This window comes from Pistacia vera, unplaced genomic scaffold (genome assembly GCF_008641045.1).
Source record: "Pistacia vera cultivar Batoury unplaced genomic scaffold, PisVer_v2 Contig30, whole genome shotgun sequence".
Classification (NCBI taxonomy): domain Eukaryota; kingdom Viridiplantae; phylum Streptophyta; class Magnoliopsida; order Sapindales; family Anacardiaceae; genus Pistacia; species Pistacia vera.
In genome coordinates, this window is record NW_022196113.1 from 296,292 (window position 1) to 319,875 (window position 23,584).

At 34.6% G+C, this 23,584-nt stretch overlaps 1 protein-coding gene and 1 pseudogene across 1 annotated transcript; both read left to right on the forward strand.

Moving 5' to 3' along the window:
* The first annotated feature begins 6,519 nt into the window (after positions 1-6,519).
* On the forward strand, positions 6,520-7,791 carry LOC116135467 (transcription factor ORG2-like). The gene is made up of 3 exons (XM_031421185.1): positions 6,520-6,837; positions 7,173-7,529; positions 7,629-7,791. Exons 1-3 carry the CDS (start codon positions 6,544-6,546, stop codon positions 7,713-7,715), a joined length of 738 nt encoding a protein of 245 aa, XP_031277045.1. The 5' UTR covers positions 6,520-6,543; the 3' UTR covers positions 7,716-7,791.
* Positions 7,792-13,484: 5,693 nt separating this feature from the next.
* On the forward strand, positions 13,485-20,866 carry LOC116135489 (annotated as a pseudogene).
* The last annotated feature ends 2,718 nt before the right edge of the window (positions 20,867-23,584 follow it).

Genomic DNA, 23,584 nt, shown 5'->3' on the forward strand with positions numbered 1-23,584 from the left:
TTAAAGCTTCCTCATCTCTCAGGGGGTAGATAATAAAAATTGAAAAAATCAGTTACTTGACAACAAATATCTTATCTAAATCAATAATGCCCTAGGTTTTGTGTTTTAGGTAAGTGCAGTAAGTTTAAATATTGCCACTATAATTTGTGAAATCAATATTTATAATTGGAGAATCAATTTTTATTCCAATTGCACATGACTTTATTCGATATAAGTTTCAATATAATTTTGTCTTTAGACACAATATTGAGTTAACCTACTTTCTAAATGTTTTAATGTATAAAAAGATGTGATATGTGAGTCTGTTATTATTGAGTTATATAACTTTTACTATGGAATGATTAAGCAAGTGGGAATTATATTTACCATATGGAAATAGTTTAAGAGATTAGGACCCAAGACATTTATATCTATTAATATTGAATAATATTACATTTATTTTTTCTCAAATTCATATCCTAAATTATAGTGGAAGATATTAATTCTTCAAATTTGTTATGTTCCATAAAAATTTAAATGTCAATAACTAATTTCAAGTAGAGTAAGGCATAATAAAATAAAAAAAGATAAAGTGCATTCAATAAAGTTTATAAACTCAATTATACATCATATTAAAGTATTAGACTTTAATGAAGAAAAATAACAGGTAAAATAAAATAGTCTTGTCCTTAAAGTAAATAAATATTTCGCTTGAATGATGTGGACATGTGATATAGACAGTATTCACATAACGAATCTTATTTACCATATTTATTATGTATTAAATATGAACAATGACATGTGTTAATTGCTGTTATTACTTGTATAAACTTAGTGACACTGAGTCAAGTGATAAAGTCCACGCTCGTAGAGTGCGCGTTGGCAGTGTTATAGTATTACTTTGCCCACTGTGTTTTAGCGTTTGATGATTCATTCTATCTCATGCGAACATCACGTGGAAAAGAGGTCTGTCCTTTACCAATAATTATGAATCAGCCCACGCTCCGTAACATGCACTAAACTATATTGACGAGATACAAATGTAAGGACATATCAATTGGTATGACACTTTACTTCTTAATCTGACCGTTGATTCTTTTTGTAACAGTAGAAGAATAAATAAAACTATAAATTAAAATTTAATACAATGTTCTGATTGTTTTTTCTACCTGGACTGGACCCAAATTTCAATCTTGAACGGGCCGGTCCTCATAGTCATAGGCAAGCCCAACAAGGATCATTAAATTTCAAACATATGCATTCCAAAGGCTTGAGTTTTTAAAATATTTTTCAAACTTTTCAATTATAAAGTACCATTTTATTTTTATTGTATTTTTCAATTTTTTTTTTATATACTTATAAACATAGAATTGAATACCTATAGGAAATTTACAAGAAATGAATTGTCGAATTGACAAATGATAGAGACAAACATAGAAAGTATACAAATTGAGAGATGAAAATTTCATTCGTCTTTTATGTCAATTGATAAATTACTTAAAATAGTGAAAAAAAAAAAATTAACAAATAAACAATGCGTCTCTCTCTAGGAATCAGATATTTTAAAGATAGCAGACAAAATCTAGAGGGGCCAAAATGGAATTTCAAAGGTTTTGTAGGATTTGTTCCTCAATAAACTAACATTGAAATATTTTCAGTCTACTGGCCTATGAAATACTCTTATGGGTCTGGTCCAACCCAAGCTTTCCTTGGGTCCAATGCAGAATTGAAACCAATTTAAAGGCTAAAAAGAAGAGAAAAGAAATTTGTGTTTCCTCGTAGAAATCTAAGTTTAGATTATTAAAAACTATAAATTAAAACATTGGAATATATTGAATTCTTTTCTTGGGCGGTGAAATATTATTAATTTTGAAATTGATAATTGTGTGTGTGATTTTGCCATAAGAGCTTGCAGTCTTGGAAGCTCTCAAAAAGATATAGTACTTCAACCAGAACAAGTCAATCTAGAATCAGTTCGATTCAAGAGTAAGCGACTAAAGTAAACTTGCCACAGTGATAAATCCAAACAACTGTTCAACGAAATCAAATATAAACTGCAATCTGGATATTTCGAAAAGGATAAGATCAACACTAATGGCCACGCACATCACAAGATCACGGGTCAAACAACTATGATTACAATCCCAATTTTATCTTCATTAATACAAACTTGTATAAAAACCCTTCAACTGATAAAGAGGGATTAGCAACTTATTCTAGGCAGACTATATTTCATTGTAAGCCATCAAAACAATAAGACAACAATGAAGTAGGCTAGTTCTAACTTGCCGAACCACTTTAAAAATCCTTTGTATTTTTACCTTATTACACATTTTTACTTTCAGTCTGGTTATTCTAATCAGCAACATCCGTTTCAATTCTATTAAGGTCAATGATTCTCTTAGGTTAGTGCGATTTCGTATCAACAATAATAAGGCTGTGTTCCAACAAATTTATCCTAATTTCATTTATCAGAATTCTTTATTTGAATATTATTTCAAAACCAAGATCGCCACATACATACATCATCAATATTCTATAGCCAAGATCATTTATCACTAAACTCACCAATTTTTTGTAAAAGACAAGTAATTTTTTTTTTTTTAACTCCATTAATTTATCATTAGCCCACATTTTTTTTTTCATAAATGAGGGGTTTATTATGATTATAAAATGGTGGTTACCCTCCCCTTTTTATTAATAAACTTAACTTTATAGTTAAAAAAAAAAAAAAAAAAAATCAAGAGAGAGAAGTTTATTTAGCATAAGGCTTTAATTGGGTGCAATTTACACTTATTTATTAATCGGGGCTATTAATAAAATAAGTGGAGTTGGAAAATAGTTGTTATAATAATCCCAGAATTTATATCAAATAATTAAAAATAAATACATGAACTAAGAATAAACACCGAAATAATTAAAATTAATTACCAGCTCATGTAAAATAAAACAAAAAAATATAGGTCGCATGGCACCCCAATCTCACTACCTACAACGCTAATATAGACAAATACTCATACCTCTTATTACCAGCAATTATACTATTAAACCTAAAACATCCAATAAATATCACCATCTATGTTATTGAAAATAATATAAACTCAAATTTTTTGCATAAATATAGAGCAAGTAAAACTCATAATTAGTAAACAACTAAATAATAAGATTAAATTAGATGACATCAATAAGGTAATAACTAAGGAAGAGAGATTATATTTAACTATTCGAAATGCATTGACCATATAATACAAATTTGATAATTAGTTCTGATCCGTCGTCTTAAGTTTGTATTTATATATTTTTTTAAATTTCTATCAGTAGTATTGATAACTTAAAACTTGTAATATATGAGACAAAATTCAACTGAGTTTTTGGTAAAATTATTATATATAAATAACAAAGAAACTTTTATGGTTCATAATTAGATTATTCTGGTCAACTTTCAGTGCGTTATTAGTGGTTTGTTGGGAAAGAAAGAAAATTATTTCTATTCTCACAGATGATACAACAAACGATTATAAAAGTAGTTTTAAGTATTTCGCCTGGTAGGGAATGGCAGTGAAGAAGAGGTGTGTGTTCCCACGTGACGTGGCAGCTAAGCACAGGCAAACTTCTGCATGGCATGCCCAACACACGCACTTATACGTCCACCCTCTGTAAACCAAACTCTCTTTCATACAATTAATTAAAACGCCGAAAGTGGAAGAAAAATTAACAAAACTGATATGGGTAAAGGATAAGTCACAGCCTTTTCTCCATGTAGAAAACCTAATTCTTGGGAATTGGATGTCAAATTCTTAAATAGAAAGACCGCGATGGCCTGGGAATCTACATCATTCATGATTCAACACCATTTTAATTACTTTAGTTTATTATTTATCAAAATTATGTCATAATTAATAAAGTCAAATTGGAGTCACTTAGTTCAAAAGCAGAGGTTCAACTTCCACACTTTATCAATTTAATCTTTTATTTTGCAGAAAGAGTCGTTAAAATGTCCAACTTCATTTACAATCACAATACACCCTATTACGGGAAACCTATTGGCTGTGATTAAAATCATTTCATATAAACATCATTGCTTGTGGAACTTAAGCTTCTTATCAATATGAGTAAAGATGATATTTTATGATTCTTTGGTTGTTTAAATATAAAGGATAAAGAAGACAAGGACTGCATTTATGAATTTAGACATGATAGCCAAAGTAATAATCACAATTTTCCCAAATGCATAAGTTTTATTAAAGGACAAATATATTCTACAATTCATTAACTTACAATTATACCCTCAATCAAACAACAAATGGTATATTTTTAATGTACAATGCTAAACTATACAAGATTTAATATTGTACAATTTACAGTATGATTTAACAGTTTAATTAAACATGCTATGAGCTATGAAAAATGTAATTATTCCTGTCAAAATCACAAATCTCGCGTGTTAATGAAACACCAAGGTTATACAGTAAACTTTTATTTCATTCCTTGATCATACTCCACGCAAAGTAGATGACTGGACTGGGTAAAACTGACAAAAGATATTATTAATATCAATCGAAATCTATTAATAAAGAGAAGATACGCATATGATTAGTTCACACCGACTAGCTTAGACGGCAAACATAACTACCAAACTTCATATTTGTATTGTAATGTGCAAGTAAATAAGTTTTGTATTTATTGGAATCCAATACCAGATATCAGAAAAAAAGAAAAATCTTCTAACATTATGAAGCAGGTAAGTCATTGGTTTAAATCTTCTGAGTGAGTTTTTGAAGAATAGAGAAATTGTGTTGTTTAACATTTACTAATTAAAATTTAACGATGATAAGTTATTCGTAGAATTGGGTTATGAATTAACAATAGCAACCATTAGATGGGAGAGAAAAACTTGTACATTTGCTTGTGGTATGTAGATTGATATGTGTTTCTTTAATGTTGTAAATTCTTTTTTCGTTCAATATAAATTAAATATAATCCTAATAGACTTGAAAGAGAAGTTAAAGTTTGCTATTTGTCAATTTCAGCCCAAGTTTTAAGCCTTGAATTCAACCAAATCAATAATTTAAATTTGCGTTACAAATAATGCCAAAATATAATATGCAGTAATATCATAGATTAATAAAAATTAGGTTAGAGAAAATAAATCCAAATCACATTTTAATTTTAGTTCAAATGTGAAAAATAAAAATATTTCTTTGTGAAATACAATAGGAAATTTATTATTGAAAATAAATTAAATTTATAATTTATTGACTTTTATTAATGTTATATTAACGGTTTATGTTCTTATAGAAAAAAAATTTATATGAGATAATCTTACTGCTCATATATATACAAGTTGTTGATGCTCATTTTTTGCACCAACGATTTCACCTGCGTAACGTGATTGGCTGTTAAATCACGTGAAAATGGAATATATAAAGCGAATGAATGCAAAGGGGATTTTTAAGGGTGGTGGATGCTAAGGTAGCAAGTCCTACGTCAATGATTTGTATAATATTAGGTGGGTCAGGTCGCAACTGCGGACTGACTTACAAAAGAGTTGGAAAAGCAAATGTGTTTACAGGAGAGAGAGAGAGGGAGTGTTTTTCAGTATGAAAATGGCCGAACCCCTTAACGAGGGGTCTTCTTCATTTTATATCAAACTGAAGCGTGTAATCATCATTAAATCCATGGTTTGGTGTGATTGTCAGGATATAATCCGGCTTTATGTCCCATTTTCCCTTTCCCAAGCTGACTCTCGACGACTTATGCAGGGAAATGGACGCGTGTGAGCTCCATATCATTGGCAGGTCTGACGTGCGTGTTCTCTAACGGGAGCAGGTCACCCTTCACGTGACTTTCTCATGTCAGCCTTTTATTTTCCCGGGTATAAACAAAGTGATGCTATTGGTCGTCTCGCACGTTTTATCTTACCAAACCCTAATTATAGTTTTTTTTCAATTACATTTCTATCTTTTATAAAAATTACTAAGTAAGACACAAAATTATTTTATGCACAACTCATCTAGAATAATTCTTTTGCTATTAATTTGAATTTTTTATTTTATTTTCTACATCACAACTCTAAAATAATATATATGAAACGAGTTTGATCAATAAAATATGTGTTAAATTCTTTAGGTATATTTTTATCCTTTCTTTTATTATTTCTAACTTTCAATTGAATTTGCACTTTTCCAGAATTTATAAGTTTCTTAATTTTTTTTTTTTCAAGAAAACAAGTCATATAAACCAATTATATGCTTGATATATTAAATGAAGAAAAAAGATAAAGAGTATATATAAAATAAGGATTAAGAAAATATAATATAAATAGTGAAAATATTAAATGTATGGGTTATTTTCTTGTTTTCCTCTATGACAGAAGCTAGATGTATCAAATTAATATTAATTTTGTGGTAGATATAATGTCATTATCATTGTTTTTATAAAGAAGATTTTTGAAAAATTAATTAATAATTAAAAAATGGCGGGATTTTATATATATATACTTATCCTGGTCATCACCTTCTAATCGAACTTGGTTAGAAGATCGAAATACGAAGCATATTAAAAATGTGTGCATTATCTCCATTTTTACCAAGTTTTGGGTGGCCCTTGGAAGAAATAATAAGCCAGCAACAGAACTACATGTATAGAGACACTGATACTATTGACTCGATCCCTTATTTTTCTCCACCTCAGCATCAACTACATCAGCTTGATCGCTCTGCATCATTTACGGAAAATAGCGGAGACCCATCCATGGCTAAGAAGCTCTACCACAATGCCAGCGAGCGTGATCGTCGTAAAAAGATCAACAGTCTTTATTCATCTCTCCGTTCATTACTGCCTGCTTCAGATCAAACAGTAAGCCTTCCTTTCGTTTTCATCACATTAATTTCCTCCAAATGTTTCCTATTGGATCTATGATCCCTATACCCAATATTCACTTATTTTTAAACAGCAACAGAAAAAAATAATAATAATAATAATTAGAAAAACTCATTTTTCTGGTAATGATTTTATCTATCGCTCCAATATACATTTATGCATCTACTTTGATTACAATAAAAATATTCAAATATTCACTCTAAGTGGGGCTCTGGAGATGAAACAAACTTTAATTCAATCCAAAAGAAACGTACCTTAATTATATTGAACTTTGTTATTGACACAGAACCTTTAATTGATGATTGTTACAGAAGAAATTAAGCATTCCCGCCACAGTTTCACGAGTGCTAAAGTACATACCAGAACTCCAACAGCAAGTGGAAAGACTGATTCAAAAGAAGGAAGAGCTTTTGTCAAGGATATCGAGACAAGGGGATCTTATTCATCAAGAAAAGCAAAGAAAAAACTTTGCTGCAAACTCTTTATCTTCCATTTCAGCAAGTCGGCTAAACGATAGCGAAGTTGTGATCCAGATTTCTACATGTAAGCTACATAAATGCCCATTATCTGGACTCTTGTTTAGTTTACAGGAGGATGGTCTTCTTCTTATGAATGCTTCTTCGTTTGAATCCTTTGAAGGAAGAGTCTTTTACAATTTACATCTTCAGGTGTGTTTTTTTATTTATTAATTATTAGCTATATAATAATTGTGTCTTATTTATATATGTATACTTAAATTTTTTATTTGCTTATTTTGGATTATTTAGGTGGAAAGAAGCTACAAGCTGGAGTGTGAGGTTTTAAGCGATAGGCTATTGTCATTATACGAGAAGAGGGAAGAGATGTTTGCATAAAATTAATTTTGGATGTAAATACTACTATATATATATATGAATGAATTAGCTACTATATAGCAAGAACTGAAGATGAAAAGAACAATGTGAAGATGTAATTACTTCTCTTGATTCATGGAAATCTAATATTATTGTGTTCTGTTAACTCACTTTTTGGTTGGAGATTTTATCAAAATCTAATAACTATAAACAGAGGATGCCTTATTTTCAGATGTACTTAAATAATGTTAATAAGATTAACTGTGGGTCTTTGTTTATATTTTTAGGTTTACGTTTTGGTCGATCGATCTGGAATCTGAAGAAGAGAACTAATAATTTCCTGCAAACAGTCTTTTTATCGGTTTCTCAAGAAATGCTTAAAAATAATGACAAGCATTTGTAGAATAGAGGGAAGAGTTAACGACTTTTTCCAATCTAAATAATAGCTTAATGACATTTTCCCATTCATAAACTTTTAAAATACCATTTTATTACCGAAATTTATATTTCGACAACGAACAAAGAGCAAACTCCGTCCAAGTTGTTAGGGTTTTTGAAGAGGGAAGGTCAATGAGTCTTTTGGTGGTTGAGATTGATCAAAATTTGACTTGGGAGGGGTGGTTATGCAAACCTAATCGTTTGATTGCCGATGATTGGCGGGGTCGATGGGAGTATAGTTTGAGGGGTTTTGGTGAGTGATGATTAGAAAAGAAAATAGTGGTAGTGTGGGGTAGCAACGATACCTAAATCAGAAACAGAATATAATTTTGATAATAAAATGATATTTTAAAAGTATATGGATAAAAAAATGATATTAAGTTATTATTTGAGTGAGAAAAAGTCGTTTACTGAGATGGAATTCTATCTTTTTGAACTATTAGAAAATATTAATATTTTAGGGCACGGTTTTATTAAGGTTATTTTAATAAAATAAGATTGAACTAAAATACTTGAACTAAAAAAAAAAAAAAATTACAACAACACAACTCAAAAACCTTTTTTTTTCAATTTTATCCTAACTGTTTTCATTTTAAGAGAAAATGAACTTTACGTTTAAAAATAATAATAATAATAAATGCGAGGAAAATGAATTGAGGTAACTGAGCTTTAAAATAAACTAACATGTAAATGTTTGAATAAATTCAAGAAATACAAATCTAGATTTTTTTTAAAAGATAATATATAAATAATGTAATTAAGGGACATTTTTCTATTTTAAAATCAACTTAAATTAAGATATGTTTATACACTTCGAGATCATAAATATGGAAATATATCAGAAATATATATGAATATAATTTTCTTACGAAAATAAAGGAGAGATATAGAAGGAAATTTTTGTTGATCAGTGCAACATAAAATCCAAACTCCATTAACATAAGGAAATGTCTCTTAATTTAAACACTTTTTCACCACCCAACAAATACTTCCTCTTAAAGCTTCTTACTTTTTATGTTTAAAGACATGAAAATTATTATTTACAAAAGATTAAGGACTTGTTTGTTTTTCGGTCTTATATCTGGATGAGCCTAATTTTAATTGATTAAGACATTTTGAGTTTTGTAGATGCAAAAATCTACCTTTACGAAAAGAGGGACTGATCTCGTGAGGTTAAGGCCACTAGCGATCTGCTGCACCTGCATACGTGAGAAACTAAGCATGAAGCAGACGGAAAACACAGGGGTAGTGTTTGTCGTATGCACTCCGACACTCAAGTCAGCAAGGCTGAGTGAGGCTAGTTTAGTGAGGGTTAGGGAGAGGAAAGGTTACCGGAAGTCTAGTCGGGGACTGTGACTACGACTGTAATGCGAAGTTCTTAAGTGGGAACTTCAGGGTCTGAAGGTGTAATGTCTCCGTCCTTTGTGAGAGGGCTGACCTCTGCTTAAATAGCGACTGCACGTTCTTCGAAACCTGGTAGGACTGGGAGTCCTTGCAGCGGTGGTCTTCTCAAAGAGTGGAGCCTTTGGCTTCCCTATCTTCATAGGAAAATGAGTCCCAATATGCCTAGGATACGAACCTTAGATGAATTGGGATAGCCCTTGACTTCGTTAGTAGAGTTCAAGTAGTACTGTCGTTCGTAGGCAACTGTGGGTTCCAAGTTGATCGAAAGTCCAGAAGGTGTCCTAAGATCAGAAAGCTTGGATCCAGATGGTGAGGACTGGGAAGGAGCGCCAGACAGGCCTCATTTGCGGAACTCCGAGTTGGGCCCCATCGGAATTAGGCCTGAGCTTTTTAGCTTTGTTGAAGGTGTCTTCGTCTTCCGGCGTACCTGAGCCGAGACATTTTTTGGCCCTAACAGTTTTCCCCCCACTCTCTGAGTTAAGGAGTGCTTAGCTTAGAGAGTAGACATTGCCTGGAGACGCATCTGGTCGGCCTTCGTGGCCTACCAGCTGAGTTTATGAATGTGCTGATTCTCTGTTCCCTGGAACAAATGATGTAAGCCCTTGCTGTCGGCAGGGAGTTTGGTATGCCGGTGTACCATGCAAAGTGAAACATAGTCATGCACACGTTCAGTGCGCCCGACTGAGTGAAGAAGTTAGTCAGCCCTGTTGGACTCGTCCGATGTATCGAGTCGAGGGGGAGTTTGAAAGTGCACGAAATCCACTCACTCGCGGTCTGCCCACCCGAGGTAGAAGGTGTGCGAATCCTCCCATGACAGTGTTCGTTCACTGTGTAGGGACGAATAGCTGTGTGAGTTGTCCCCTAGAAGTGACCTGGCTCGGTGTAGCGGACTGGGTTAACGTGTGTGTGAGCAAACCTTGAAAACATGCCCGGTCAGTACTTCCCATCGACCGGTATATGATAGGATCAACTTGGTGGTGTCGTAGGCTTGTTGGTTTAATCCAAGTGGACGGGAGTATGTCTGACTCAGATCGGGGAAACTTGCTCTCTCGGTCGGGATGACCGAGTTGGGGAGCTCATGTTTCGCTGAGCAATGTCCTGTATGAGGCTGGAGAACCGAGGTTGGGCAGTCAATAATTCCAACGGTGACTCCACTCGGTAGGGTGAGCTGAACGAATGGTTACCTTGCCACACGTGTACGGTCAAGGAGTCTTTTGCATTTGGGTGGGAAAATCAAAATATGCGGTTCTCGATAACCAATCGTAGGCCGCCATGTGTTAATTCTAACACATTTTCGCTGATAAAACCTGTGGGGTGATCGATCGTTTCATCTTCTCCTTTCTTTCTCTTTCACTTCGCATTTTTTCTTCGGGTATTGGGTTCTCTTCACAGCTTTGAAGGATTGCGGGATTTTGGCCACTTCTACGGTAAAAAACTCGTTCCTTTCTGCTATTTTCTATTTGGTTTCTTGTTTTCTTCGTTTCTGCAGTGTTGTTTGGAGAGATTGAACGGATTTTGTGGGTTTGGTAGATTTTTGGGAAGTTTTGGAAGTTTTTTTAGGAGTTGTAGTGTTTTGGTTTTCGAAAAGGTTTGAAATTTGGGTCAACAGAGAAGGTGCCAAAAATTTTTTTGTCGGTGATAGAAAATTCTGGATTCACGGTGGCTTTTCTGGGTTTCTAGAAGATGGAGTCAATTTGTTTAAGTTTCTCATTTGACTCGTCTCAGTCTACTTGATCGAGTCGAGTGTAGTGTCCGGTTGGGGTTTGAAGTCTGATATTCCTTTTGGGTCGATCGGTCTTTAAGACCGACTTGTTGGTGATTAAGGGTGAGTGGCATCAGGCGGCTATGTTTTGAATATGGAGTCGATTGGTAGTTTCGGTCGAGTAGGGATCAAACAGTGCTAAGTTCTGGAGAGGGAGTAGGTCGGTCGTGCGGGGCGAGTAAAGATCAATCGGTGCTAGGTTCTGGAGAGGGAGTAGGTCGATCGTGTAGGGTGAGTAAAGATTAATCGGTGCTAGGTTATAAAGAGGGAGTAGGTTCCAAATTGGAGAGCTCGGTCACCTGGGGCAAGTGGGTAGATTGTTCGATGTTTGGATTAGGATCCAACGGTTCGAGTGGGGCCGATGGCCGATGCAGAGGTTGGGGATGAGTACAATGGGTCAGGATCCAATGGTTCGAGTAGGGCCGATGGCCGATGCAGAGGTTGGGGATGAGTATAAGAATGCCCCGACCATGGTGATGATGCCCGAAGGTGGGGGCGTTCCTATCGATATACCGACTAGGGTGAACGTGGCTGTCTCTAGGCCGAGTGGCGCTTCCCTAGAAGGTGATGAGTCATACAGGCAGAGGGGGGAGTGGGGAAGACTCTGATAGTGTGGATGATTCTGGGAGTTCACCCTCCATTAGTAGTGACCCTAAGGACGAACCGAGCCGGCCCGGTGGTGGCATCTTGAGCTAGGATTACCCGCCCTCACTGAAGGATAATGATGTGTGGCGGATTCAGACGATGTATCACATTTCGGATTCAGTCGAGATCAGGGTGTCACGATCGTATAAGAGGCTCGATTGGGAAGCGAAGGGCTAGGTGAGCGCCTACGAGAAATGGTTCCATGATGGGTTGAGGCTCCCCATCCCTCGCCTTCTATGGGAGGTCCTTAACCATTTCATGATCGCTCCATCCCAACTTATGCCGAACGGATGGAGGTTACTGATGGCTCTGGAGGACCTTTGTGTGCGGCATCATGTGATGTTTAGGCTGCACAAGTTGTTGTACTTGTATTTATTAAAGGAGAACGACAGGGAAAAAGGTCGATACCTGATAAAACTTAGGCACGACCAGGCTCACCTCGTGACTGACTTCCGGTGGAGTGATAAGAATTAGAAGGATCGATACTTTTTTGTAAGAGGTGATATGGTCTTTGGGGAGAGAGGCCAAGGCGAGATTTCAGGCACTTAGCGAGCTACTGGTGAGAAACTTTATTTTTACTTTGAATTTTGATTACTAAATCTTATTGTGTTTTTTCTTTGTAGAAATTGAATTCAACCGAGCCAGGCAAAGTGGGGACAGCTTGGACGTGCAAACCTAGAACGTTCTAGCCATTCCCAAAGCACAGAGGGATTGACATGTGGTGTTGGAGGAAGCTAATCTCAGGACAAGTCATCTTTGGGCCAGAGTAGGAGCGATCCAACGAGGTATCCCCTTCCCTTCACTGAAGTAAACTTGGAGTGTGCTGCTAACTCGATACTGCAATCATACCTTGTATGGTAAGTCGAGGCTGAACCCACTAACTGTTGCAGAGTTTGCGTTTGCAGAAAAGCTAATGAAGAAGCTAACTGTCCCAAGTACGAGCGAGTCCATTGTGAGGTGTCGCGAGAAGTGGAAAAGGGAGTCATTGGTCAGGGAGGAGAGGAGAGCGGAGGATGTGGTGGAAAACCTACCAAGTCGTCAGCCTACGACAGGAGCTGGGTCATCCAAGACTGTAGCTGGGTCATCCAAGACCGTAGTCTTGGATGAGGAGACAGATAGGATCACCTTTAACATCCTAGCTTCTGCATAGACCTACTCAGACGTGGCTTTCATAAGCCAGTTGGCTGACTCATTCCTGTTCCCAGCGGACGAGACTCGTTTGAACCAGATGGGTGCGATCGCGGCCACTAACTGGGGGGTTTCCCGTGCTTTCCAAGTATGAGTTGGAGTTTTACTTTACCATGTTTATTATGGTCGTATACTGACCAAGTTGTTTTGTTATGCAAGCATTCACCAGCAGCCTACACTTGAGGAAATCCATCATGTCGCAAGAAAAGAGGATTCAGGATGTAACGAAATCCAATGCTAATCTGTGTCAGAAGGAAGCGGCGGCTCAGAAAGTCGAGCGGGAGAGCCAGTAGCGTCTGAAGGAGGCCAAGAGTGAGTTGGAGCGGCTGAGGAGAGAGCTAGCTGAGAAGACTATGGAGGTCAAGTCCCTAAGGGAGCAGTGCCTGAGCATTGCTAATAACGCCATCATTAGGGCCAGAGGAGAGCTCATGCTCGAGTACAAGGTCAGGAACACCTCTCACTGGAACCCGGATGAGGACATCCAACTCATGTGGGAGATGATAGAAGAGGAGGTAGCTGGGTTTACGGAGGAGCGAGTCGATGAGCAAGTGTTCGACCTTGCTAGCCAGCTGGGGTAATAGGTTACAGAGGATATGGGCGACCAGGCTGCAGGGGTGAGTGTTGGGGTCGATAACAGGGTGATTAAGTCAGAGATGGGTGAGACAACTCACACCGATGATACTTAGCTTTATTGTTGCTCATATATTTTTGGGGCTTGCGATGCCTTTCCCTGGTGTGTGTGCCTTACTTTTGTACTTGGTATTTTAGCTGCTTGAGGCTCTTTTATATTATACCTGTGATTCTATTTTGCCGCTTTCCTTGTGGATAAATGAGTTGATTGCTTGTTTGTTTGTAGATTTATTAGGGATTGAACCGACTGCTTGTGCTGTGATTTTGACGAGGCCAAGTGGTTGAGTTGTGTGGACAGTCTAGTGGGTTAGGCCTATCGGAGGTACAAGTCTTTCATTCGGTCTGGGCCGACTAAAGATGTAAATCTATAAATCGGTTTGAGCCAATTGAAAGTGTGAATCGATAAATCGGTCTGAGTCGATCGAATGTGCAAACTTATGAATCGGTCTGGGCCGATCGAAGGTGCAGACTTATGAATCGGTCTAGGCCGATCGGAGGTGTAAGCTTATGAATCGGTCTTGGCCAATCGAAGGTATAAACTTATGAATTGGTCCAGACCGATCGAAGGTATAAACTTATGAATCAGTCTAGGCCGATCGAAGGTGTAATACTAATGAATTGGTCTGGGCCGATCGAAGGTGTAAACTTATCAATCAGAAATCTTTTTCAAACTTTTCAATTATAAAGTACCATTTTTATTTTATTGTATTTTTCATTTTTTTTTTTATAGCTTTATAAACATAGAATTGAATACCTATAGAAAGTTTACAGAATGAATTGTCGAATTGACAAATGATGAGACAAACATAGAAAGTATACAAATTGAGAGATGAAATTTCATTCGTCTTTATGTCAATTGATAATTACTTAAATAGTGAAAAAAAAATTAACAAATAAACAAGCGTCCTCTCTCGAATCAGAATATTTTATGATAGCAGACCAAAATCTAGAGGGGCCAAAATGGATTTCAAAGGTTTTGTAGGATGTGTTCCTCCAATAAACTAACATTGAAATATTTTTCTAGTCTACTGGCCTATGAAATACTCTTATGGGTCTGGTCCAAGCCCAAGCTTTCCTTGGGTCCAATGCAGAATTTGAAACCAATTTAAGGCTAAAAAGAGAGAAAAAGAAATTTAGCTGTTTCCTCCAGTAGAAATCTAAGTTTAGATTATTAAAAACTATAAATTAAACATTGGAATAGTATTGATTTTTTCTTGGGCTTGAAATATTATTAATTTTGAAATTGAATTGTTGTGTGTTGTTTGCCATAAAGCTTGCAGATCTTGGAACTCTCAAAAAGATAGTACTTCAAAACCCAAACAATTCATCTAAATCAGTTCGATTCAGAGTAAGCTCGACCTAAGTAAAACTTGCCACATTATAATCCAAACAACTGTTCAACGAAATCAAATATAACTGCAATCTCGATATTTCGAAAGGATAAGATCAACACTACTACTGGCAACGCACAATCACGAAGATCACGGGATTGCAAAACATCTATGTTCAATCCCAAATTTTCTCTTCCATTATTACAAACTTGTATAAAAACCCTCCAAATGATAAAAGAGGGATTAGCAACTTATTCTAGGCAGACTGTATTTCATTGTAAGCCACAAACGCAATAACAACAATGAACGTAGGCTCAATTTCTAACTTGCCGAACCACTTTAAAATCCTTTGTATTCTTTACATTATTACACATTTTACTTTCAATTGCTGGTTTATCTTAAATCAGCACACATCCTTTTCAATTCTATTAAGGTCAATCGATTCTCTTAGGTTAGTGCGAATTTCTATCAACATAATTAAGGCTGTGTTCCAACAAATTTATCCCTTAATTTCATTTATCATAGATTCTTTATTTGAATATTATTTCAAAAACCAAGATCGCCCCATCATAAGCAAACTGCATCAATATTCTATAGCCAAGAATCCATTTATCACTAAACTCACCATTTTTTGTAAAGACAAGTAATTTTTTTTTTTTTAACTCCATTATTTTATCATTAGCCCCACCATTTTTTTTTTTCATAAAATGAGGGTTTATTATGATTATAAAAATGGTGGTAACCTCCCCGTTTTTTATTAATAAATCTTAACTTTATCAGTTTAAAAAAAAAAAAAAAAACAGAGCAGAGAAGTTTATTTAGCTAAGGCTTTATTGGGTTGCATTTTCACTTATTTTATTACATCGGGGCTATTAATAAATAAGTGAGTTGGAAAATATTTGCTTATAATAAATTCCCAGAATTTATATCTATAATAAAAATAAATACATGAACTAAGAATTAAACACCGAAATAATTAAATTAATTTACCACTACATGTAAAAATAAAACAAAATATTAGTTCGCATGGCCACCCAATCTCACTACCTACAACGCTAATATAGACAAATACTCATACCTCTTATTATCCAGCAATTATACTATTAAACACATAAAACATCCAATAAATATCACCATCTATTTTATTGAAAATAAATATAAACTCAATTTTTTGCATAAATTATAGAGCAAGTAACTCATAATTAGTAAAGCATACTAAATAATAAGATTAAATTTAGTTAATGACATCATAAGTAATTAACTAGGAAGAGAGATTATATTTTAACTATTCGAAATGCATTGACCATATAATACAAATTGATATAATTAGTTTCTTGAATCCGTCGTCTTAAAGTTTGTATTTATATATTTTTTTTAAATTTCTATCAGTAGATATTGATACTTAAAACTTGTAATATATGAGACAAAATGTCAACTGAGTTTTTTGGTAACTAATTATTATAATTAACAAAGAAACTTTTATGGTTCATATTGAATTATTCTGGTCAACTTTCAGTTGACGTTATTAGTGTTTTGTTGGAAAAAAAGAAAAAGAAAGAAATTATTTTCTATTCTCCACAGTGATACAATCAAACGATTATAAAAGTAGTTTTAAGTATTTCGCATGGTAGGGAATGGCGAAGAAGAAGGATGTGTGCTTCCCACGTGACGTGGCAGCTAAAGCACGAGCAACTTCTGCATGGCATGCCCACACACGCACTTATACGTCCACCCTCTGTAAACCAAACTCTCTTTCATACAATTAATTAAAACGCCGAAAGTGGAAGAAAAATATAAAAACTGATATGGGTAAAGGATAAGGTCACAGCCTTTTCTCCATGTAGAAACACCTAATTCTTGGGAATGGATGTCAAATTCTTAAATATGAAAGACAGCGATGGCCTGGGAATCTACATCATTCAGGATCTCAACACCATTTTTATTACTTTAGTTTATTATTTATCAAATTATGTCATAATTAACTAAAGTCAAATTGGAGTCACTTAGTTCAAAGCAAGAGGTCTCAACTTCCACACTTTTATCAATTTAATCTTTTAATTTTATGCAGAAAAGAGTCGTTTAAAATGTCCAACTTCAAATTTCACAATCACAATACAACCCTATTACCAGGAAATACCTATTTGGCTGTTGATTTAAAATCATTTCATATAAACTCATTGCTTTGTGACTTAAGCTTCTTATCAATATGAGTAAAGAATGATATTTTTATGTTCTTAGGTTGTTTAAATATAAAGGATAAAGAAGACAAGGACTGCATTTATGAATTAGACATGCATAGCCAACGTAATAATCACAATTTTCCCAAATGCATAATTTTATTTAAGGACAAATAATTCATACAATTCATTAACTTACGAATTATACCCTCAATCAAACAACAAATGGTATTTTTTAATGTACATGCTAAACTATACAAGTTTATATTGTAACAATTTACAGTATGATTTAACGTTTAATTAAACATGCTATGAGCTATGAAAATATTGTAATTATTCCTGTCAAAATCACAAATCTCGCGTGTTAATGAAACCCAAGTGTTATACAGTAAACTTTTATTTCATTCCTTGATCATACTTCCACCAAGTAGACTGGAGACTGGACTGGGTAAACAACTGAAAAAGATATTATTAATTATCAATTCAGAATATCTTATTAATAAAGAGAAGATACGCATATATTTATGTTCACACCGACTAGCTTAGACGGCACAAACATAAACTACCAAACTTCATATTTTGTATGTAATGTGCAAGTAAATAGTTTTTGTATTTTATTGGAATCCATACCAGATATCAGAAAAAAAGAAAAATCTTCTAACTTATGAAGCAGGTAAGTCATTGGTTTAAATCTTCTGAGTGAGTTTTTAAGAATAGAGAAATTGTTGTTGTTTAACATTTATCTAATTAAATTTAACGATGATAAGTTATTCGTAGAATTGGGTTATGAATTTACAATAGCAACCACATTAGATGGGGAGAAAAACTTGTACATATTGCTTGTGTATGTATGATGATATTGTTTTCTTTAATGTTGTAATTCTTTTTTCGTTCAATTAAATTAAATATAATCCTAATAGACTTGAAAGAGAGTTAAGTTTGCTATTTGTCAATTTCAGCCCAATTTTTAAGCCATTGAATTCACCAAATCAATATTAAATTTGCGTTACAAATATGCCAAATCATATAATATGCAGTAATATCTAGATTAATAAATTAGGTTAGAAGAAATAAATCCAAATCACATTTTAATTTTAGTTCAAATTGGAAAATAAAAATATTTCTTTGTGAAATACAAGTAGGAAATTTTTATTGAAAATAAATTAAAATTTTATATTTATTGACTTTATTAATTGTTATATTAACGGTTTATGTTCTTTATAGAAAAATTTATATGAGATAATCTTACTGCATCATATATATTACAAGTTGTTGATGCCATTTTTTGCACCAACGAATCTCTCACCTGCGTAACGTTGATTGGCTGTTAAATACACGTGAAATGAATATATAAGCAAATGAATGCAAAGGGGATTTTTTAAGTGGTTTGGATGCTAAGGTAGCAAGTCCTACGTCTAATGATTTGTATTAATATTAGAGTGGGTCAGGTCGCAACTGGGACTGACTTACAAAAGGTTGGAAAAGCAAATGTTTTTACAGGGAGAGAGAGAGTGTTTTTTCAGTATGAAAATGGCCGATCCCTTAACGAAGGGTTCTTCTTCATTTTATATCAAACTGACGCTGTAATCCATTAAATCCATGGTTTGGTGTGATTGTCAGGATATAATCCGGCTTTATGTCCCATTTCCCCCTTTCCCAAGCTGACTTCGCACGACTTATTGCAGGGAAATGGACGCGTGTGACGCCATATCATTTGGCAGGTCTGACGTGTGCGTGTTGCTCTAACGGGCAGGTCACCCTTCACGTGACTTTCTCATGTCAGCCTTTTATTTTCCCGGGTATAACACAAGTGATGCTATTGGTCTGTCTCGCACGTTTTATCTTACAAACCCTAATTATTATTTTTCTTTTCAATTACTTTCTATCTTTTATAAAAATTACTAAGTAAACACAAAATTATTTTATGCACAACTCATCTAGAATATTCTTTTGCTATTAATTTGATTTTTTTTTATTTTCTACATCACAACTCTAAAATAATATATATGGAACGAGTTTGATCAATAAAATATGTGTTAATTCTTAGGTATATTTTTATCCTTTCTTTTATTATTTCTAACTTTCAATTGAATTTGCACTTTTCCGAATTTATAAGTTTCTTAATTTTTTTTTTTTCAAGAAAACAAGTCATATAAACCAATTATATGCTTGATATATTAAATGAATAAAAGATAAAGAGTATATATAAAATGGATTAAGAAATAATAATAAAGTGAAAATATTAAATGTATGGTTTTATTTTCTTGTTTTCCTCTAGACAGAAGCTAGATGTATCAAATTAATATTTTTTGTGGTAGAATAATGTCATTATCATTGTTTTTTATAAGAAGATTTTTGAAAAATTAATTAATATTAAAAATGGCGGGATTTTATATATATATACTTATCCTGGTCATCACCTTCTAATCGAACTTGGTTAAAGATCGAAATACGAAGCATAAAATGTGTGCATATCTCCATTTTTACCAAGTTTTGGGTGGCCCTTGGAGAAATAATAAGCCAGCAACAGAACTACATGTATAGAGACACTGATACTATTGACTCGATCCCTTATTTTTCTCCCCCCTCAGCATCAACTACATCAGCTTGATCGCTCTGCATCATTTACGGAAAATAGCGGAGACCCATCCATGGCTAAGAAGCTCTACCACAATGCCAGCGAGCGTGATCGTCGTAAAAATCAACGCTTTTATTCATCTCTCCGTTCATTACTGCCTGCTTCAGATCAAACCGTAAGCCTCTTTCGTTTTCATCACATTAATTTCCTCCAAATGTTTCCTATTGGATCTATGATCCCTATACCCAATATTCACTTATTTTTAAATGAAAAAAAAAAAAATTAGAAAAACTCATTTTTCTGGTAATGATTTTATCTATCGCTCCAATATACATTATTCATCTACTTTGATTACATAAAAATATTCAAATATTCACTCTAAGTGGGCTCTGGAGATGAAACAAACTTTAATTCAATCCAAAGAAACGTACCTTATTATATTGAACTTTGTTATTGACACATAACCTTTAATTGATGTTGTTACAGAGGAATTAGCATTCCCGCAACAGTTTCACAAGTGCTGAAGTACATACCAGAACTCCAACAGCAAATGGAAAGACTGATTCAAAAGAAGGAAGAGCTTTTGTCAGGATATCGAGACAAGGGGATCTTATTCATCAAGAAAAGCAAAGAAAAACTTTGCTGCAAACTCTTTATCTCCCTTTCAGCAAGTCGGCTAAACGATAGCGAAGTTGTGATCCAGATTTCTACATGTAAGCTACATAAATGCCCATTATCTGGACCTTGTTTAGTTTACAGGAGGATGGTCTTCTTCTTATGAATGCTTCTTCGTTGGAATCCTTTGGAGGAAGAGTCTTTTACAATTTACATCTTCAGGTGTGTTTATTATTTATTAATTATTAGCTATATAATTTGTGTCTTATTTATATATGTATACTTAAATTTTTTATTTGCTTATTTGGGATTATTTAGGTGGAAAGAACTACAAGCTGGAGTGTGAGGTTTTAAGCGATAGGCTATTGTCATTTACGACGAAGAGGGAAGAGATGTTTGCATAAAATTAATTTTGGATGTAAATACTACTATATATAATATGAATGAATTAGCTACTATATAGCAAGAACTGAAGATGAAAAGAATGTAATTACTTCTCTTGATTCATGGAAATCTAATATTATTTGTGTTCTGTTAACTCCCTTTTTGGTTGGAGATTTTATCAAAATCTATAACTATAAACAGAGGATGCCTTATTTTCAGATGTACTTAAATAATGTTAATAGATTAACTGTGGGTCTTTGTTTATATTTTTAGGTTTACGTTTTGGTCGATCGATCTGGAATCTGAAGAAGAAACTAATATTTCCTGCAAACAGTCTTTTTATCGGTTTCTCAAGAATGCTTAAAAATAATTACAAGCATTTGTAGAATAGACGAAGAGTTGATGACTTTTTCCCATCCAAATAATAGTTTAATGACATTTTCCTACTCACAAACTTTTAAAATACCATTTATTACTGAAATTTATATTCCGATAACAAACAAAGAGCAAACTCCATCCAGGTTTTTGTGCTTTTGAAGAGGGAAGGTCGATAGTCTTTGGTGGTTAGGATTGATCAAAATTTGACTTGGAGAGACATCTACGTAACCTAATCATTTGATTGCTGATGATTGACAGGTTGGTGGGAGTACGATTTGAGGTTTTTGGTGAGTGATGATTAGAGAAGAAAATAGTGGTGGTGTAGGGTCGCAACGATACCGAACAGAAACAGAATATAATTTGGTAATAAAGTGATATTTAAAAAGTCTGTGGCCGAAAAATTGTTATTAAGTTATTATTTGGGTGAAAAATCATTTACTTAGACGAAATTTAGACGAAATTCTATCTTTCTGAACTATTAGAAATATTAATATTTTAGGGCACGGTTTTATCAAGGTTATTTAATAAAACAAGATAGAAGTAAAATACTTAACTAAAAAAAAAAAAAGAACCTTACAACACACAACTCAACACAACTCAAAAATCTTTTTTTTTTTTTTTTTCATTTTATTGTTAACTGTTTTCATTTTAAGAGAAATGAACTTTACATTTAAAAAAAAAAAAAATGCGAGGAAAATGAATTGAGGTAACTGAGCTTTAAAATAAGCTAACATGTAATGTTTGAATAAATTCAAGAATACAAATCTAGATTTTTTTAAAAGATAATATATAAATAATGTATTAGGACATTTTTCTATTTAAAAATCAACTTAAATTAAGATTGTTTATACACTTCGAGATCATAATATGGAATATATCAGAAATATATATAATATAATTTTCTTACGAAATAAAGGAGATATATAAGATTTTTGTTGATCATGTGCAACATAAAATCCAAACTCCATTAACTAAGGAAATGTCTCTAATTTAAACACTTTTTCACCACCCAACAAATACTTCCTCTTAAAGCTTCTTACTTTTTATGTTTAAAGACATGAAAATTATAATTTAACAAAAGATTAAGATTTTGTTGTTTTTCGGTCTTATATCTGGATGAGCCTAATTTTAATTGATTAAGACATTTTGAGTTTTGTAGATGCAAAAATCTACCTTTACGAAAAGAGGGACTGTCTCGTGAGGTTAAGGCCACTAGCGATCTGCTGCACCTGCATCCTGAGAAACTAAGCATGAAGCAGACGAAAACACAGGGGTAGTGTTTGTCGTATGCACTCCGACACTCAAGTCAGCAAGGCTGGTGAGGCTAGTTAGTGAGGGTTAGGGAGAGGAAAGGTTACCGGAAGTCTAGTCGGGGACTGTGACACGACTGTAATGCGAAGTTCTTAAGTGAACTTCAGGTTCTGAGGTGTAATGTCTCCGTCCTTTGTGAAGGGCTGACCTCTGCTTAAATAGCGACTGCACGTTCTTCGAAACCTGGTAGGACTGGAGTCCTTGCAGCGGTGGTCTTCTCAAGAGTGGAGCCTTTGGCTTCCCTATCTTCATAGGAAATGAGTCCCAATATGCCTAGATACAACCTTAGATGAATTGGAAAGCCCTTGACTTCGTTAGTAGGTTCAAGTAGTACTGTCGTTCGTAGCAACTGTGGGTTCCAAGTTGATCGAAAGTCCAGAAGGTGTCCTAAGATCAGAAAGCTTGGATCCAGATGGTGAGGATGGGAAGGAGCGCCAGACAGGCCTCATTTGCGGAACTCCGAGTTGGGCCCCATCGGAATTGGCCTGAGCTTTTTAGCTTTGTTGAAGGTGTCTTCGTCTTCCGGCGTACCTGAGCCGGACATTTTTTGGCCCTAACAGTTTTCCCCCCCACTCTCTGAGTTAAGGAGTGCTTAGCTTAGAGATAGACATTGCCTGGAGACGCATCTGGTCGGCCTTCGTGGCCTACCAGCTGGTTTATGAATGTGCTGATTCTCGTTCCCTGGAACAAATGATGTAAGCCCTTGCTGTCGGCAGGGAGTTTGGTATGCCGGTGTACCATGCAAAGTGAAACATAGTCATGCACACTTCAGTGCGCCCGCCTGAGTGAAGAAGTTAGTCAGCCCTGTTGGACTCGTCCGATGTATCGGTCGAGGGGAGTTTGAAAGTGCACGAAATCCACTCACTCGCGGTCTGCCCACCCGAGGTAGAAGGTGTGCGAATCCTCCCTGACAGTGTTCGTTCACTGTGTAGGGACGAATAGCTGTGTGAGTTTGTCCCCTAGAAGTGACCTGGCTCGGTGTAGCGGACTGGGTTAACGTGTGTGGAGCAAACCTTGAAAACATGCCCGGTCAGTACTTCCCATCGACC